The sequence below is a fragment of the Oncorhynchus keta genome, chromosome 28 (genome assembly GCF_023373465.1).
Source record: "Oncorhynchus keta strain PuntledgeMale-10-30-2019 chromosome 28, Oket_V2, whole genome shotgun sequence".
Lineage (NCBI taxonomy): Eukaryota > Metazoa > Chordata > Actinopteri > Salmoniformes > Salmonidae > Oncorhynchus > Oncorhynchus keta.
Window position 1 is genome coordinate 47429616 of NC_068448.1, and position 20711 is coordinate 47450326.

General features: G+C 42.8%; 1 protein-coding gene across 2 annotated transcripts in view; it reads left to right on the plus strand.

The window, feature by feature from the left end:
• Window positions 1–304: 304 nt before the first annotated feature.
• The window catches only part of LOC118361510 (plexin domain-containing protein 2-like), a 161336-nt gene continuing 140929 nt past the window's right edge, over window positions 305–20711 (plus strand). Inside the window, exon 1 of one of the 2 annotated variants that reach the window (XM_035741510.2) lies at window positions 305–820. In XM_035741510.2, coding sequence (XP_035597403.1) covers window positions 721–820 — 100 coding nt within the window. In that variant the 5' untranslated portion in view covers window positions 305–720. The remainder of the gene's footprint in view (window positions 821–20711) is intronic. The other variant, XM_035741509.2, reaches the window with a different exon arrangement.

Sequence of the window (20711 nt, forward strand, 5' to 3'; positions counted from 1 at the left end):
GTAACATAACGAAATGCAGAAAACCTCAAGGGGTCTGAATACCTTAGGAATGCACTGTATAGGATAGGGTGTTTTCAACAAAGATGTTATGGTTGATTTTTTTTTTTACTTTAAAAAACTGTCTCATAGTGTAATAAGTTCTTGTCTGTCTTGTGTCACAGAAAAGTCCATTATTATCCAGTTAGTTACGGGTGGATAACATATTCCAGCAGCATCTGACACTGTATTGTTGCAGACTGGTGATTTGCACTGACTGTAAAAAACTACGTACTATTGGTGGTGTTGGATTGGTGACGAGGGAGTCCTCTCTGAGAACCCAACTCACATTGCACCTCTTCTTTCCCGGGTAGGAATGAGACCTATGTGTGTGGAGCTGGGATGACCCCAATATTCTGAACCGTTTTGCTTTTTTTTGTGGTGGCCCGGGACCTTCTCGGACCGTATGCGCGCATTCACGCATATCTTCACTCACTCACTCACTCACTCACTCACTCACTCACTCACTCACGCACACACATAAACAAAACACCACACATCATATTCCGCGTCTGCAAACCAACGAACAGCGCAGACAGGTTTTGCTCTGCGAAAGGCTGTCTTGCAGACTACACTCGAGAAGAGTTACGGAGTGTACTCTACTTATCCCCTACGATTTTTGGTGTATGAAAAAAATAAACATTCTATAAAGAGGAGCAGTACAATCAATCGTGGATCTCGGATATGGCAGGTGTGAAGACATTCGACCTTGTTGTTGGAGTTGTTTTAGTTTTTCTGTCTCTTGGAAATGCGTTTCAAGAGCCCGGACAGGACCCGACAAACGGTAAGACCCCATAGTACCTCTTATATTTGCACCATGAATATCTAATATGGAGATATTTCATGATAACAAAATAAAACACTATGCATGATGTCTTGTACGGAGAAACGTTTACAGTGCTTTATTTATTATTTAGTGTGGTTTGGTGTAATAAGGTGCAATGCTGCCATCACTTTCATGGTGTAATATAATGAAACAAGGTTTGTTGTAGACGTATTTACCAGTATCTTGTACTGCCTTTATAACTGTCAAATAAGAATTTGTATGGTGACTAAATACCAACTACATGCTACATGGTTTTCATTATTGCTATGATATTGTGTTTTATAACGGTTTGTGCGCTCGTGAGTGAGGGTTGCTGAGGTTCGTGGTGTGTGTGCGTGCGTGCGTGTACTGCGCGCGTCCGCGCTTGTGAGGGGGATTTGAAGGCTGCTGGTTTTGGATGTGTGCACGGCTATTGTTCTCCACTATTTTTATTTCAGCGACCCTATGTCGGAGACTTTATGATAGGCTATGTCAGATCATTTATTATCCTTACTATAAACATGTGTATAACACAGTCTGCGTCCCAACGTTTTATCATGCTTTTATTAATATAAGGGCATATTGTAAGAGGTTGTGAATGTGTTTCTTTTCCTCGTTTTTATCACATTCAATGTTTTATATAAATTAGTTGGGATTTGGTGAATCATGAACGACTTGATGAACATGGCCTTAGGGTAGGATTTTTTGAAAAACAAATGAGAAAGATCATCTTTTGCGTTTTACTTAGCTGTGGCATCCTATAAATCAAACAGCCTGTATTCTTTGACCCAACTATTAACATTCCTTAAAGAATATGATAACCTCCATGATAGGAAAGAACACAGATATGATTTTGGCAGTGGTGCGCCCCTTCAACCATCTGATTGAGTTTGTCCCTCTGTCAGTGCAGGTGCTGTCTACCAGGACCTTGCTTTATCTGATCTGGAACCAGTCTTAAGACTGTAACTTTTTTATTACAGTAATTTACAGGTAACTGGCTGCCAGTAAGTTACTGTAAAAACCACAGTACTTTTTTTAAGTGTAGAAAAACCTCTACCAATCTGGCAGTCTCAACTTCTTCAAAGTTCAACAACCAAACACGGAGGAACATTGATGATCCACACTATTCTGCAAGGTGTCTACAGTTGATGCCTGCATTCCAAATGACATCCTATTCCCTACACACTATTTTTGACCAGGGCCCAAAGGAAGATGTTGAGTTAATACTGTCCAACAGGGCTCTAGTAGTTTGATGAGTCCGTGCTGTCCACCAAAGGCTCTAGTAATTGGAAGAGCCCATAATGTCCATCAGGAGCTCTAGTAGGTGGAGGAGTCCATGCTGTCCACTAGGTGTTGAGTTGAGTTGATTTTATTTTTACAGGGACAGTGGGCATTAATCAACGTTTCAGTAAAAGTGCCGGTTTTAGCCAGCCGGCTAATTTTCAACCGCAGTCCCTGGCAGGTTATTAAAAACACTTATAATACAGACAATAGCAACATAGGACAAGCAAGACATAGCATACAGACAGAGCAACATAGGACAAGTAAGATGTAGCAGACAGACATAGCAACATAGAACAAAAAGCAGCAACACAAAATTCAGAAAAGCAACAAAGTGTTTCCACACCTCACAAGCTACAGACAACAGACAACATGGAAAGCGGCAACACACAGCTAGGGACCATGTTCACAAATCTGATTGACCTTTAGCCATGTCGTCAAGCATTTTGTGTAAGTGTGATAGGTGGTGCAGTTATCTGTGTCTGATGGCAGTGTATTCCAGACATGGGATGCTCTCACAGAGAAAGCGGATTTACTAAAGGTGCTTTTCCTTAAGGGAACTATACAGTCACCTCTCATGGCAGACCTTGTGGATTTGCTGCCATATGTTTGGGTTTTCTGTTTAACAAAAATACTGAGTGGAGGGGGAGCCAGAACATTTAGGATCTTGAATACAAGACATGCGTTGGTGTATTGCACAAGATTTTCCCAACTCAGGAGCTCATGCTTTCTGGGGATGTAACAGTGATGATGGCTATTGGGCTTCCTATCAAGCACTCTGAGAGCCTGTTTGTAGACAGACTGAATAGGTCTTAATGTTGTACAGCAAGCTTGGGCCCAACTAGTCAAGCAGTATGTTAAGTGGGGGGAGTATCATAGAGTTGAAGTACGGTTTTGCTAGCTCTGTAGTCAAACCATTTCGTATAAATCGGAAATTACCTAGGTTGAATTTGGTTATTTGAATGACCTTTTTCACATGCTTTTTAAAAGAGAGGTTGGAATCAAGTATGATGCCAAGGTACTTAAAATCAGATACCACCTAGAGCTTCTCCCCTGACACATAGACATTTAGCATCTGTTGCCCTCTTTGTGAAGAACATGCAAACAGTTAATTTCACATTGAGATACAAACACGAGTCACTGAGCGACTTTGTAACCTGGACCATTACAGTAGTGAGTTATTTTGCAGCTTGTTGTTTGCTCTTTGCATGCACATATATCACTGTATCATCTGCATACATTTGAACTTCAGACCCAGTACAGACAGAAGGCAGATTATTAATGTACAGGCTGAACAGGAGGGGCCCCAGTATTGACCCTTGGGGCATGCCTACATCATAGCTAAGAGTGGGCGACAGCTCATTGCTCACTCTGACACACTGAGTTCTGCCTTCAAGGTATGATTTCATCCATCTCAAGGCATCAGGGGAAAAGTTGAACTTGGACAATTTTGTGATGAGAATCTCATGGTTAACAGTATCAAATGCCTTCCTTAGGTCCAGAAACACAGCCCCAACAACGCCCCCTTTGTCCATCTTGGACTTTACATTTTCCAGAAGAAAGCAGTTGGCCGTTTCTGTGGATTGTTTCGCTCTGAAGCCAAACTGCATGGAGTGTAATGTGAAGGGGCTGTTGTTGAGGTGGGCAATCAGTTGTTCTGCTACACACATTTCAACAACCTTTGACACCACAGGTAGTATACTAATGGGCCTGTAGTTACTCACGTCAGCAGGGTCACCCCGATTTAAAGATGGCCGGTATTATGGCCGACTTCCATACCCTTGGAAACACCCCGAGACCGATAGATGTGTTGGTGACCTTAGTAATGGGGCCAATGAGTGACTCTTTGTAGTTTTTAAGAAAGGTAGAGTCCAGCCCAAACACATCTTTGGCTTTAGAGTTCTTTAGTGAGCTAATCACCCTGTTCACCTTAGTCTCAGAAACCTCCCTTATGATGAAGACAGGTTGAGCATCATTTACTAGCACTGAGCCCAAGAAACCAGTGGAGGGGTTCTCTGTCAGTACCCTGACAGAGTCAATAAAGTAGGTATTGAAGGCTATTGCTATTTTGACTGCATCCTGTGTTAGATTGTTATTCACCATGATTTCTAGTCTTTTTGCAGTGTTACTATGGTCTTTCCCAGTTTAGAATTTCCCTTTGTTTCACCAATTATGTTAATAAAAAAGTTTGCCTTGGCCTGTCTGATTTCTTTCATCACCTTATTTCTCAACATGGTGAACCTACCTACGTCTGTCATGCTCTAATTTGGATTTTAGGGCTATTTTTAGAGCATAATCTCATTATTTCATCAATTTCCAGATTTCTCCATTTAGCCAAGGAAGAGTGCTCTTTTGGCCAGGTTTGGATTTGATTTTCTTTAGGAAACCATTTATTGTAGTCTGGATTGTGGATAGAAAAACTTGACTATCAGCTTCCACGTCTGTATAGGACAAGAGATCATTCAGTTAATTCCTTTAATTGAATTTTCATAATAGCTTAATTCACTCTTAGATATTCTTAGTTGATCCGGCTTTCTAACAGTAGAGAGGTTAAACCTGCTCTTAGACAGCTTTCTGGCTATAAGTGTCAGTTTATGATCAGATAGCCCAGTAACCATATTGAATGATTTAGTCACTCTCTCTGGTTTATTACTGAACACCAAATCAATCTGTGTTTTAGAGCAACAAGTCACCCTGGTTGGCCCTAGCTAACTAGCTGTGTAAGGTCAAAGGTATTTTAGTGATCCGTTTGAGGGTCTTCCTTCAAAACTTGTCTTCATAAAATCTCCCATTAAGATTAACTCTTTCCCAAAGTCACATTCCCTAAGCATGTTATTAAACTGATCAAAAACACACTTTTGGTAGACGGTGGCCTATACATACTCTAGTAGATGCTCTAGTAGATGCTCTAGGTGCTCTAGTATATGGATGAGTCTTTACTGTCCACCAAAGGCTCTAGTAGTTGGATGAGTCCATACTGTCCACCAAGGGCTCTAGTAATTGGATGAGTCCATACTGTCCACCAGGGGCTCTAGTAGTTTGATGAGTCCATGCTGTCCACTAGGTGCTCTAGTAGATGGATGAGTCCATGATGTCCACCGAGGGCTCTAGTTAATGGATGAATCCATACTGTCCACCACTGGCTCTAGTAGTTGGATGAGTCCATACTGTCCACCAAAAGATCTAGTAATTGGATGAGCCCATACTGTCCACCAAAAGCTCTAGTAATTGGAAGAGCCCATACTGTCCACCAGGGCTCTAGTTGTTGGAGGAGTCCATAGTGTTCAACAAAGACTCTAGTAATTGGAAGAGCCCATACTGTCCACCAGGGGCTCTAGTAGATGGATGAGTCCATACTGTCCACCAAAGGCTCTAGTAGTTGGATGAGTCATACTGTCCACCAGGGGCTCTAGTAGATGGATGAGTCCATATTGTCCACCAGGGGCTCTAGTAGATGGATGAGTCCATACTGTCCACCAAGGGCTCTAGTGGTGAGCTCTTCAGAATGGGTGTCTGTGTTTTAGAGAGAAAAACTGCTATGAGTATGTTATTGTTTGAGATTCAAACACACGTACACGCACACACGCACATAGACATTGTGTTGTCGTTACTGTGCTATTCACCATATCAGGTACTTTGTCTTAGTTTATGGAGCCAATGAATCTCCTTGGCCAGCCAGTGCTGCACATGGATCATCTGAACTTAGGTCCTTGCTAGAATTATCATGAGCTCACATTCTATCTTGAAAACTCATGATCTGGACCTTTCAGAGGTACGCTCTGGGTTGAAGTGTCACACTGTTTCTGAAGAGGTTATGGAATAAAATAATTCACATTCTCATTGATTCAAACCACCACCCGTTTTTCCTCAAATGAAGCAAAGTTCTCCAACCTCAACAGATATTTGCAAACACATGGACAGGGATCCAGCTGTCAACGTCTAAAAGGCTTGTAGAGATTTGCAACTTTAGAGGAGATCTTTCCAGGTGCACCTCTCTCTGCCTCTGTTCTATACAGGATATTATTTTTAGAGTAGCTGTCCAGTGAGACGCTTCCCTTGTCTTAGCATTAACTGACCATATTTATGGTGAGTAGTGCCTCTCTCCTTTCCGGGATAGTACATTATTAATAAACAGGAAGTAAAGGACAAAAACACCCTAACAAACGTCAGCCGTGGGGTTGGTGTGGGTGCACCCAAAGGCTGTTCACTCTGAAGTTCACTGGGTATCTGGGACCTTGTTGTGTACAACTCACTGTGGAGACTGACTCACACTCTCTGGTTCTTTCATTGGCCCGCTTCCACAGCAGCAGATGACAGGGAAAAAATACAAATGTTGATGGCTATAGCCACACACCCACACACAGTTTTGTATAACAAGAATTTAAGCTTTCTGCCAATATCAGATATGTCTATGTCCTGGGAAATGTTCTTGTTACTTACAGCCTCATGCTAATCGCATTAGCCTATGTTAGCTCAACCGTCCCGTTGACGGGACACCGATCCGAAAATAAGATAACTAACCTTATGGGGACACACAATTCAGTCCCATTCAAAATCAAATTTTCCATAAACCTAACCCTAAACCTAACCCTAGCTCCTAACCCTAAACCTAATTCTAACCCTAACACTAATTCTAACCTTAAACCCCCTGGAAATAGCAAATGACCTTAAGGGGACAAAATAAATGTTCACATTTCTGTTTGTTTACTATTCTTGTGGGGACTTCTGATCACAAGTATAGTTAAACATGTTCGCGCACACACACACACACACACACACACACACACACACACACACACACACACACACACACACACACACACACACACACACACACACACACACACACACACACACACACACACACACACACACACACACACACACACTTCCTCTCACAGTTAAAAATGAGAAGAGCAGTGCCTGATATCTGGACGACATTAGAAGATCTCATGGGCTAAACATAATTCTTTCAAACATTCCCGTCATGTGACGCCTCTGGGTGATGGCCAGTGGCACGTTCACACACTGATGAGTACAGAATATAGAGGTATGATTTCATCGAGATTTTGGGGTTAATTCTCACTCTGGTTCTCTCTCAGAGAGAGATACTGTATAGGCCACTTAGTGTGTGCTGTTGCAGTCAGTCTTGATCTGCTCACTAACGATGCGGTCTGATTTAACAGCCCTCAATGCGAGCATTTAAATGTGCTAAGATTGTGGTTGTGTACGGAATGCCATGTGTTAGTGGAGAGCTCTGTTGTATGGGATTCAGGCACGGTGCTGTGCTTTTCTACACTGTGCTGTGCAGAGTTGAATGGATTCTCAGGTAGCGAGTGACTTAACCAGGCAGTTATCCACGGCCCGAGCTCTGCGGACCCTGCTTCTCATCCATTCTAATACCACAGGCTGCCTTCCCTCTCACTCACACAGACACACACAAATACAAGCCACGCATGTACGTACATAGACATTGAGTTAACACAGTGGTTTCTTAGCAGCGCCACACTTCAAAAGGCTGAGTTTGACCTTCGAGGCTAACACAGCCTATCTGACTTGTCTGGTGAAGTGTCGGGCTGTGTGACACAAGTCTTACTGGCAAAATGGTGCACAAGAGAGCTCTGTGTATCTGTTCTGAAAGAGGAGACGGTGTTGAGCACGAAAGAGGAGAAGTGCAGGAAGATTATAAGCCTTCTGGTAAGGAATTCCATTCTCTCTCTCTCTCTCTCTCTCTCTCTCTCTGTGACACTGCACATTCTAACTGGTCAGAATCAAAGTCTCTTTAGTGGCTCTCTGAATTACCTCCTGAAAGAAGCTTCCTTGAATGGACGGAGGATGACAGGGGTGGGGTGGTATGAGCCGGGGAGGGGGTTGTGGTTGGTGTCGGTCATTGTCTTGCTCTATATGTGGTGACAAGTCTTCTATACCGCACAGGACCGGGATGGTATGGTCCCATACCGCAACACGGCAACACCAGGCTCTTTCGTTAGTCATGCCCCAGACCCTGAAATCTCAGGTCCACCCCTTTGCTCTGTGAAGGACCCTTATACAGGGGGGGTAGAGGGTATGGTGCATGTGTTAGAGGATAGAGGGTAGAGCCAGAAAGAGAGGGGTGAGAGGGGCTCAATAGGCACGGAGACAAAGCAAAGAGGCCTATAGTTAATGAAACCCCGGTGCAGTTAAGCTGCTCTTTATGTACAGATATTGTCTTTCATGCCATTTTCAAGCTCTTTCATGTCCATCTTTGCCCTTTGTCTCGCACACTCATTGGGGCTTTTCGATTTTCTTAGCCTTTTCTTAGAATTGTAGTAATCACTCAGTGGGGTATGTTTTGTGCTTTTGTATTGTGTGTATTAGATTAAAGGTCCAATGCAGCCGTTTTCTCTCAAAATCAAATCATTTCTGGGTAACAATTAAGTACCTTACTGAGATGTTTTTTCAATTAAAATTGTCAAATATAAACAAAAATAGCTTCTTGGCAAAGAACATTTTCTCAAGCAATAATTTTGCTAAGACTGTCTGGAGTGGTCTAAGTTGGGAGTGAGTGGAAAACTGAAAACTAGCTGTTATTGTCAGAGAGGTTTGTATACTCTCTTTCTTATTGGTCTATTAACTGATTCCACGATGGAAAGGCCAAAGCTCCATTCAACCAAAACAGGCAGAATTATTTTTGCACTCAAAGTACATCATCACAATTTTCACAATTTCACAGTATTTTTTCAACTTCACAGTGTGGAAATAAATATAAATACGCAGGAAATCACATTTTTGACTGCACTGGGCCTTAAATATAAGTACTTTATTGGGGCCCCTGTAAAAGTCTGAGAAAGCAGGAATTGGAGGAATGGTGTTGGCTGTACGTAACTTTTATTGAATAACAAATCAAATCAAATCTTATTTGTCACATACACATGGTTAGCAGATGTTAATGCGAGTGTAGCGAAATGCTTGTGCTTCTCGTTCCGACAAACCAACAAGTAATCTAACTAACAATTCCAAAAACTACTGTCTTATACACAGTGTAAGGGGATAAAGAATATGTACATAAAGATATATGAATGAGTGATGGTACAGAGCAGCATAGGCAAGATACAGTAGATGGTATCGAGTACAGTATATACATATGAGATGAGTATGTAAACAAGGTGGCATAGTTAAAGTGGCTAGTGATACATGTATTACATAAGGATGCAGTAGATGATATAGAGTATAGTATATACATATGCATATGAGATGAATAATGTAGGGTATGTAAACATTATATTAGGTAGCATTGTTTAAAGTGGCTAGTGATATATTTTACATCCTTTCCCATCAATTCCCATTATTAAAGTGGCTGGAGTTGAGTCAGTGTCAGTGTTTTGGCAGCAGCCACTCAATGTTAGTGGTGGCTGTTTAACAGTCTGATGGCCTTGAGATATAAGCTGTTTTTCAGTCTCTCGGTCCCAGCTTTGATGCACCTGTACTGACCTCGCCTTCTGGATGATAGCGGGTTGAACAGGCAGTGGCTCGGATGGTTGTTGTCCTTGATGATCTTTATGGCCTTCCTGTAACATCGGGTGGTGTAGGTGTCCTGGAGGGCAGGTAGTTTCCCCCGGTGATGTTTTGTGCAGACCTCAATACCCTCTGGAGAGCCTTACGGTTGTGGGCGGAGCAGTTGCCGTACCAGGCGGTGATACAGCCCGCCAGCATGCTCTCGATTGTGCATCTGTAGAAGTTTGTGAGTGCTTTTGGTGACAAGCCAAATTTATTCAGCCTCCTGAGGTTGAAGAGGCGCTGCTGCGCCTTCTTCACGATGCTGTCTGTGTGAGTGGACCAATTCAGTTTGTCTGTGATGTGTATGCCGAGGATCTTAAAACTTACTACCCTCTCCACTACTGTTCCATTGATGTGGATAGGGGGGTGTTCCCTCTGCTGTTTCCTGAAGTCCACAATCATCTCCTTAGTTTTGTTGACGTTGAGTGTGAGGTTATTTTTCTGACACCACACTCCGAGGGCCCTCACCTCCTCCCTGTAGGCCGTCTCGTCGTTGTTGGTAATCAAGCCTACCACTGTTGTGTCGTCCGCAAACTTGATGATTGAGTTGGAGGCGTGCGTGGCCACGCAGTCGTGGGTCAACAGGGAGTACAGGAGAGGGCTCAGAACGCACCCTTGTGGGGCCCCAGTGTTGAGGATCAGCGGGTGGAGATGTTGTTGCCTACCCTCACCACCTGGGGGCCCCGTCAGGAAGTCCAGTACACAGTTGCACAGGGCTGGGTCAAGACCCAGGGTCTCGAGCTTGATGACGAGCTTGGAGGGTACTATGGTGTTGAATGCCGAGCTGTCGTCGATGAACAGCATTGTCACATAGGTATTCCTCTTGTCCAGATGGGTTAGGGCAGTGTGCAGTGTGGTTGAGATTGCATCGTCTGTGGACCTATTTGGGCGGTAAGCAAATTGGAGTGGGTCTAGGGTGTCAGGTAGGGTGGAGGTGATATGGTCCTTGACTAGTCTCTCAAAGCACTTCATGATGACGGAAGTGAGTGCTACGGGGCGGTAGTCGTTTAGCTCAGTTACCTTAGCTTTCTTGGGAATAGGAACAATGGTGGCCCTCTTGAAGCATGTGGGAACAGCAGACTGGTGTAGGGATTGATTGAATATGTCCGTTAACACACCGGCCAGCTGGTCTGCGCATGCTCTGATGGCGCGGCTGGGGATGCCGTCTGGGCCTGCAGCCTTGCGAGGGTTAACACGTTTAAATGTTTTACTCACCTCGGCTGCAGTGAAGGAGAGTCCGCATGTTTTCGTTGCAGGCCGTGTCAGTGGCACTGTATTGTCCTCAAAGCGGGCAAAAAAGTTATTTAGTCTGCCTGGGAGCAAGACATCCTGGTCTGTGACTGGGCTGGTTTTCTTCTTGTAGTCCGTGATTGACTGTAGACCCTGCCACATACCTCTTGTGTCTGAGCCGTTGAATTGAGATTCTACTTTGTCTCTATACTGACGCTTAGCTTGTTTGATAGCCTTGCGGAGGGAATAGCTGCACCCTTTGTATTCGGTCATGTTACCAGTCACCTTGCCCTGATTAAAAGCAGTGGTTCGCGCTTTCAGTTTCACGCGAATGCTGCCATCAATCCACAGTTTCTGGTTAGGGAATGTTTTAATCGTTGCTATGGGAACGACATCTTCAACGCACGTTCTAATGAACTCGCACACCGAATCAGCGTATTCGTCAATGTTGTTGTTTGACGCAATACGAAACATATCCCAGTCCACGTGATGGAAGCAGTCTTGGAGTGTGGAATCAGCTTGGTTGGACCAGCGTTGGACAGACCTCAGCGTGGGAGCTTCTTGTTTTAGTTTCTGTCTGTAGGCAGGGATCAACAAAATGGAGTCGTGGTCAGCTTTTCCGAAAGGAGGGCGGGGCAGGGCCTTATATGCGTCGCGGAAGTTAGAGTAACAATGATCCAAGGTTTTTCCGGCCCTGGTTGCGCAATCGATATGCTGATACAATTTAGGGAGTCTTGTTTTCAGATTAGCCTTGTTAAAATCCCCAGCTACTATGAATGCAGCCTCAGGATATATGGATTCCAGTTTGCAAAGAGTCAAATAAAGTTTGTTCAGAGCCATCGATGTGTCTGCTTGGGGGGAATATATACGGCTGTGATTATAATCGAAGAGAATTCTCTTGGTAGATAATGCGATCGACATTTGATTGTGAGGAATTCTAAATCAGGTGAACAGAAGGATTTGAGTTCCTGTATGTTTCTTTGATCACACCACGTCTCGTTAGCCATAAGGCATACGCCCCCGCCCCTCTTCTTACCAGAAAGATGTTTGTTTCTGTCGGCGCGATGCGTGGAGAAACCCGCTGGCTGCACCACCTCCGATAGCGACTCTCCAGTGAGCCATGTTTCCGTGAAGCAAAGAACATTACAACGACTTGTACTTCCGGCGCCGACAGAGATGGCCGCCTCGCTTCGCGTTCCTAGGAAACTATGCAGTTTTTTGTTTTTATACGTGTTATTTCTTACATTAGTACCCCAGGTCATCTTAGGTTTCATTACATACAGTCGAGAAGAACTACTGAATATAAGATCAGCGTCAACTCACCATCAGTACGACCAAGAATATGATTTTCGCGACGCGGATCCTGTGTTCTGCCTTTCAACCAGGACAACGGAATGGATCCCATGCGGCGACCCAAAAAACGACTCCGTAAAAGAGGGAAACGAGGCGGTCTTCTGGTCAGACTCCGGAGACGGGCACATCGTGCACCACTCCCTAGTATTCTTCTCGCCAATGTCCAGTCTCTTGACAACATGCATCTGAATGGGCTTAACTGAGTGCTCTTTGAAGAGAACTGAATATCGAGAATTCAATTTACCATGCATCATAAACCCTTTAATAAACAGCCCGGCAGGGTAGGCTTATCATTGTCTATGAACACTGATCTCAGACCAGCATCTGAAGCAGAGATTAATTCACAGGTAGAGCCTGATCTGTTGTCTGGCTGTCCAAGCAGCTGTACAATGCTTCCTTTGGCTGAGCTGGATAGTCTTAACAAGAAAGGTAAGTGTGTTTCTGAGATGGAGGGATTTCCACCAAGCTTCCTTCCGGCTGCAGGGCAGGGGTGAGTGTGTGATGATTAAGGAGGGGAGGAAATTTGGGGAGAGTGCAATCCCTTACTTCGCCCCTCATCTTCTGCTTTTTGTCATGGGCTGGCAAGAGTGCTAGCGTAGAGGGGTGATAGTGTGGAGTGAGTTAGGGATGATAGTATGCAAGACCACATGGTAATAGTATGGGCTATCCGGGGATGTATGTTGTACCTTTATAGTCTGGTCTGTGTAAGCCAGGTTCACACTAAATAATGTAAGGTTGCATGTTGTCGTTCTCAGTTATCAACACAACCAAGGGAAGAAACTGACCTCTCAAATACCTCATAGCTGCTGGAAATGTCAGTTCGGATAGAAACAGCACCTGAACACACCAGTCAGTCATCTCCAAAAATGTAACGTGTCATATATTGAACATACAACAATGACACTTCAGGGATATTTTGAATACATGTTTGTGGTCCTACAGTCATTATGTTCTCAGATTGCATACAAGGGAGTTACTGCATTCACTTAATGTAAAAAAGGCTTTCTTCTGGCAGTGACACATTGTAACGTTGATACCAGCTGAAACAAGCCAAGGTTCAAGAAGAGAGGAGGGAGCAGCCAGTCACAGAGGGATTAGAGAGTAAAGCCCTAAAACATCATACACTTCAGCAAGTGTCACGAGTTTCACGGAGTTACCCAACCTAAGAGTCAGCACAGCAGACTGCTGGGTTTTACAAGAACAGAGAGAGCTGCTCGCTCCCTCAGTGTAACTGGCTGTCTGTATACAGTGCATTTGGAAAGTATTCAGACCCCTTGACTTTTTCCACATTTTGTTACGTTACAGCCTTATTCTAAAATTGATGAAATTATTTTTTGTTCTCATCAATCTACAGACAATACCCCATAATGACAAAGCGAAAACAGGTTTTTAGAAATATCTGCACATTTATTATAAAGAAAAAAACGGAAATACCTTATTTACATAAGTATTCCGACACATTGCTATGAGAATCGAAATTGAGCTCAGGTGCATCCTGTTTTCATTGATCATTCTTGAGATGTCATGGCTGTGTGGAGAGACGGACCAAGGCGCAGCGTGCTCTGAGTTCCACATCTATATTTTCTTGTGAAACTTACAAAACCAAAAAGGAAACAAACAACGAACCGTAACATATGAGGTGCTATATGCACTAACTCAAAATAAGATCCCACAAAACACAGTGGGGAAATGGCTGCCTAAATATGATCCCTGATCAGAGACAACGATAAACAGCTGCCTCTGATTGGGAACCATGCCAGGCCAACATAGATATAAACACACTAGATCACCCACCCTAGTCACACCCCGACCTAACCAAAATAGAGAATAAAAGGCTCTCTATGGTCAGGGCGTGACATTAGTTGTTTCTACAACTTGATTGGAGTCCACCTGTGGTTAATTAAATTAACTGGACATGATTTGGAAAGGCACACATCTGTCTATATAAGGTCCCACATTTGACAGTGTATGTCAGAGCAAAAACCAAGCCATGAGATAGGATTGTGTCGAGGCACAGATCTGTGGAAGGGTACCAAAAATGGTCTGCAGCTTTGAAGGTCCCCAAGAACACAGTGGCCTCCATCATTCTTAAATGGAAGAAGATCAGGACCACCAAGACTCTTCCTAGAACTGGCTGCCCGGCCAAACTGAGCAATCGGGGGAGAAGGGCCTTGGTCAGGGATGTGACCAAGAACACGATGGTCACTCTGACAGAGCTTGAATTCCTCTGTGGTGATGGGAGAACCTTCCAGAAGGACAACCATCTCTACAGCACTCCACCAATGTGGTTCTTATGGTAGAGTGGCCAGATGGAAGCCACTCTTCAGTAAAAGTCACACAACAGCCCACTTGGAGTTTGCCAAAAGGCACCTAAAGGAGTCTAAGACCATGAGGAACAATATTCTTTGGTCTGATGTAACCAAGATTGGTTTCGGGACAAATCTCTGAATGTCCTTGAGTGGTCCAGCCAGAACCCAGACTTGAACCTGAAAAAAAGCTGTGCAGCGATGCTCCCCACTCAACCTGACAGAGCTTGAAAGGATCTGCAGAGAAGAATTTGAGAAATTCCGGTGTGCCAAGCTTACAGGTGTGCCAAGCTTGTAGCGTCATACCCAAGAAGACATCGATGCTGTAATTGCTGCCAAAGGTGCTTCAACAGTACTGAGTAAAGGGTCTGAATACTTATGTAAATTTGTTTTTTAAATTTTTAGTACATTTGAAAAAAAATCCAAAAAACCTGTTTTTGCTTTGTCATTATGGGATATTGTGTGGAGATGGATGAGGACAAGAAATACATTTAAACAATTTTAGAATAAGGCTGTAACGTAACAAAAAGTCAAGGGGTCTGAAAACTTTCCAAATGCACTGGATACATCAGTCACTAATGTGTTGTGTGGTCTACTCTGAATCAGTGGTCCCCGCTGGGTTACAGCCTTTAGCGCTCTGCCTCAACAAGGTAATGGGGTGAAACACAGATGGGACTCTGCAATGTTTGTTTGTTATGTGTGTGTTTGTGTGTTTCTCTCTCTCTCTTTCTCTCTCTCTCTCTCTCTGGATTTGGTGTGTGTGTGTTGAGTGTTCACAGTCGCCAGTGAGTGTGGAGAGTTGAAGAACCCCCTCTGGGTGTGTCATGAAGGAGGGCCACAGGTCTTTCAATGTGTCCAGGCATGCTGAACAGAAGACAAAGAGCCAGGGGAGGACCCTCTTACCCTGGCCTGTCAGTAGGCTTCATGTCCCCAGCCCAGCAGGAGCAGCGGCTTTCCTTTGTACCAGACCAGACTGTGTCACTCACTGGCGCTACCAATATGCTGCTAAATGCCTATGTAGCATGTGTGTGTGTTTGTATGTAAGGGGGAGAGTGTTTCTCTAGGTGTGTGTTTGGTGTTGTCGTTCTCTCATATTTCCTTTTCCTCTTTCTTTCTCTAGCCCTGAGAACGTTTTCTGTCAAGTTCAACAGGAACCTCTCTCCTTATCCAATGCCAACCCCATCCTGATCATGGCATGACATGACATGCCGCTTGCCAGCATCTTACTTACAATTGTTCTACTGTTGATGCTGCAATGTACTCATTGATATTTGTGTCTGGTAAAGATGTTTTAAACCGTCTGCAAGTCTAAGTAGAATTATGGGACTCCCTCACTTGAGTGCAACAACACAGTCTTTGTTTCTGTGCATGGAAAGAGGCTGTGTCGCGGTCCAAATGTCTCTCCCTTTCCCAAGCAAACTCATCCTTACAACCAGCAGCCATGCCCTGCAGAAACCACAGTCAATTAAGTGTCTCGGGTTAAAATAAAAATACTTCACACTACCACAAGTACATTTTGGGGTCAGAAATGGGGAGGACAGATCATGACTTTGAAGTTGAAATCAAATTCATGTTTACGTGAACTACGACCTTTATCCGGAAATGGATAAATATCGACCTTTCTAATAAGGATAATAAGGACGATTCCCATGCTCCGTTAGCTTTGAGGTGGTATTTGTCATATGGGTGTTTACTGTATGGTTGTTAATTGTGTTGTCGTCAGATTCTCCATTCACAGAGATGGGTGGGTTCAACACAATTTACACGAATTGATTTTATGGAATACTAAATGCTGAAGAAATAAATTATCTCTGATTTATTGGCGGGCTGCCTCGGGGGGAGAAACTGAGGAAGTGTCGCAGAATGTGTGTGTGCGTGGGAAAGTAAGAGGAATGTGGTTTTCGGATTCATGTATGAACACACGTGTATGAACAAATCACATGTGAAAAATGTCATGTGGTGGAAAAATATATATATATATAGTCAGGTGTGGTTTTCGGACACAATTGGGAAGTTTTACATGGATTTTTCAAATGAACATTTTTCATATATGAACACATCACAATTTAGCTGTAAAGATAAGTGCACAAAAATGTCAAATAGTTAACTCACGTTAACTGACTAACACTGACACCCCTAATTTAAAATCAGATTTTTTTTTTTTTTCAAAAATCAAACACATTCACACATTTTCAAATAAATAAAAATGTATTTTAGGCCTAAAAAACAACAACAGCTAGCTCGGGTGAAATGGAAGGCTAGCTATCGACTGTCCCTATGCTAGCTAGCAGTTAGCAATTAGCATGCAACCATTGAATAAACATTTAATAAAAAGTAACCTCATAAAATACTCATAGCTAGTGTGGTTCATATGTAAAAACACTAAATATGAGTACTCTTTTGTAAAAATATAACCATTTAAAAGACAAACCATTTATAACGGGCATCAGGTCACCTAGCTGTTAGAATGTTGGGCTAGTAACCGAAAGACTGTGACCCTACTCTTAGGGTGTGTGTGTCTCTTTGTTAACAACTAGTACACAATCTCTAATATTAAGGAAGTCTCAAGGTTCTGCTCGCCTGACTTAGAATACCTCATGATAAGCTGTCAGGTCCACGACAACGCCTCTTCCCCCTCAGGAGGCTGAAAAGATTCGTCATGGGTCCTCAGATCCTCAAACAGTTATACAGCTGCAGCATTGAGAGCATCTTGACTGGCTGCGTCACTGCTTTTTATGGCAACTGTTTGGCCTCCGACTGCAAGGCGCTACAGAGGGTAGTGCGTACAGTCTAGTACATCACTGGGACCGAGCTCCCTACCTTCCAGGACCTCTATACCAGGCAGTGTCAGAGGAAGGCCCAAAAATTGTCAGACTCCAGCCACCCTAGTCATAGACTGTTTTCTCTGCTACCACACGGCAAGCGGTACTAATGCACCAAGTCTGGAACCAACAGGACCCCGAACAGCTTCTACCCTCAAGTTATAAGACTGCTAAATAGTTAGTTAAGTAGTGAACCAATAGCTACCCGGAATATCTGTATTGACCCTTTTTGCACTAGTCTCGTTTGACTCATCACATACGCTGCTTACTGTTTATTATCGATACCGTTACCTAGTCACTTTATCCCTACCTATATGTACATATTTACCTCAACTATCTGGTAGCCCTGCACATCGACTCGGTACTGGTAACCCATGTATATTGCCAAGTTATCGTTACTCATTGTGTATTTATTTATTGTGTTATAATTTTTCTATTTATTCCTCATGTTATTATTTTTCAATTTTTCTTCTATTCTCAAAATGTTCTGCATTTTGGGGAAGGGCCCATAAGTACGCATTTATCTGTTAGTCTACACCTGTTGTTTACAAAGAATGTGACAAATACAATGTGATTTGATTTGATTGACTCGCATACAAACGTGAGCTAGCTAGCTACTTAGCTTGGCTACACACATATAAATGGGAAAATCTCACTCGTTTTTCATTTGGTCTAAACAATTCAAAAATATAAACGCAACATGTAGAGTGTTGGTCCTATGTTTCATAAGCTGAGATTCCCAGAAATTGTCCATTCGCACCTTTTGTGGGGAAAAATGTATTCTGATTGGCTGGTCCTGGCTCTCCAGTGGGTGAGCCTATGCCCTCCAAGACCCACCCATGGCTGCACCCCTGCCCAGTTATGTGAAATCCATAGATCAGGGCCTAATGAATTTATTTAAATTGACTGATTTCCTTATTTTTAACTGTAACTCAGTAAAACCTTTGAAATTGTTGCATGTTGTATTTATATTTTTGTTTAGTATCTAAATGACCAGAAAACTCACCACAGTTTAGTTAACATGTTATCTCTACATTTTGAAAATGTAACCATGCGTACCAACCAGAAAAACGAAAAAAAAAAAAAATGAAAAATAAGGAGACACAAAGCACTAGCTTCTCTGTTCTTTTCACTGGGCTTCTTCCAACAGTCATGGACAAATGTACGAAGAAGAGATTATTTGTAGCCTTTTCCTGCAGTCAAATGACCAAATCCCCCTCTAGTGGTCTCATAGGTGGAATATTATTCATATTTTCATAATTTCATAATTAACAAACATATTTTTTGGGGAAGCGCTGAAAATCCAGTCTTTGTTATATTTCAGTCTTCTGTGTTGTATATAACGTGTAATATTGGGATGAAAACTCAAAATGTAATACATTTCAACTCTATCTCTGACATGGTACAGGTGTCTTCTTTTTTAAAGTCCATAACCATGTGTATGAGGTGAATACCTTTGTTTCAAGGTAGATTTGTTTAAGATTACCAAGAAACACTCTGTGTGACTCTGATTTAGCATTTTAGCTATTATATTCAGGTAGACTAAGTAACATTTTTATAGAATGACATTACAGAATTAGCAATTCCACATGTGGAAAAATTGCTACTGCAACATGTTAAAACCACCTTTTTTTACGTGAGGAGAACATCCCTATTTCTTATTAAACTGTAAATGTGATTTTCACATGTTAATTTTTTTCAAATTTCAACTTGCAATTCCCAACACTATTTTCACATGTTAGGGCTGGAATGTGCCTAGTCACAGGGTCAGGAAAAACTCCTGCCCCTATTCTAAAGCAGTGATAGTTGCACTGGTGATCTACTTAGTGGTGTCTCTTTTGGTGTTGTCGAGCAGATCAGCAGATGTTTAGGAACTCTGAGGAGCTGACTGGAAAGGCAGGACCTTTGTTCAAGGACTCTTCCCATCAGCCACCAGTGTTTGTTTGAGCAGAGGCTGGAGGCTCACTGCCTGGCACTCCTGATATGTCCTGATGTCTCCCAGCTGTTTGGGCCCTGCCTGTATTTCTCCATCCCAAATGGCACCCTATCACCTATGTAGTGCATGACTTTTGTCCAGGGTCAATAGGGCTCTGGCCAGAAGAAGTCCACTAAATAGGGACTAGGGTGCCATTTGGGATGCACTGTCTGTGTCTGCAGCGAGCTCATCCCTTCCTCCCTCCACAATATATAGAATGTGTTCTATGTGTTCTATTCTGACTCCACCATCAACTCTGGGAGTTTACTGACTGGTGGAACTTAAAACTGAGAAGTGGGGCAGTTTTTCTGCCCTTGTTATGTTCCCTGGAAGTCTTCATTAAACACGCTGACTGTGATTATCTACCTGGGTCATATTCATTAGGGCACACTGTAAAAATAATTATTGCAAAAGAAAATGAAAATGAGTGCTTTTCAGTTAAGATGGGAATCAACAACATGAGTTTCTGGTAAAGGCTGAGTGCTCTCAAGCTCACCCCTCTCCTTACTGGATGCCTACTGTCTTCCTGTGAGGTTTCCTGGAGCTTAACTCAGACACAGATAGCAATGGGGGGATAAACCTTTACAGTTACATATCGGTTTATTATTTTGACGATATATCGTGTCGTTTTGACAATATCGCATTATTATATTTTGTACCTGCACCAAGACTCCAGTATTTTTCCTTCATGGCTTGTTTTCCATCTTATTTTTAAATAAGGAGGCAATTTTTTAAATGAACTTTTATTTCCATAATTGATCAAAACGAATTTTCTCATGGCTCTCTCGTGTCCCACTACAGCAGACGTATGGTGAGCAATATGTTTGGAACATGAAATCACAGTATTGAATTGCAATACATACTTTATAGAATTGTGATAATCGCAATATATATTGTATCCTGACAATATTATATCGTGAGGTCCCTGGCAATTCCCAGCCCTAGAGCCTTGTTTTCAGGCTTTGTACTGTAACGATAGCTCAAATCGAAAACAACATGTGTAGACTAACATTGAAATGCTTACTTACGGATCCTTTAACAACAATGCAGAGTTAAATATAAAAATAATATATAAATAATGACACAAGGAATAAATACACAGTGAATAACGAATAGAAAGAAAGAGTAAAAAACAACATGGCTACATACAGGGAGTACCAGTACCGAGTCGATGTGCAGGGGTACGAGGTTATTGAGGTAGCTATGTACATATAGGTAGGGGTAAAGTGACTAGGCAACAGGATTGATGATAAACAGTAGCAGCAGCGTGTGTGTGTGTGTGTGTGTGTGTGTGTGTGTGTGTGTGTGTGTGTGTGTGTGTGTGTGTGTGTGTGTGTGTGTGTGTGTGTGTGTGTGTGTGTGTGTGT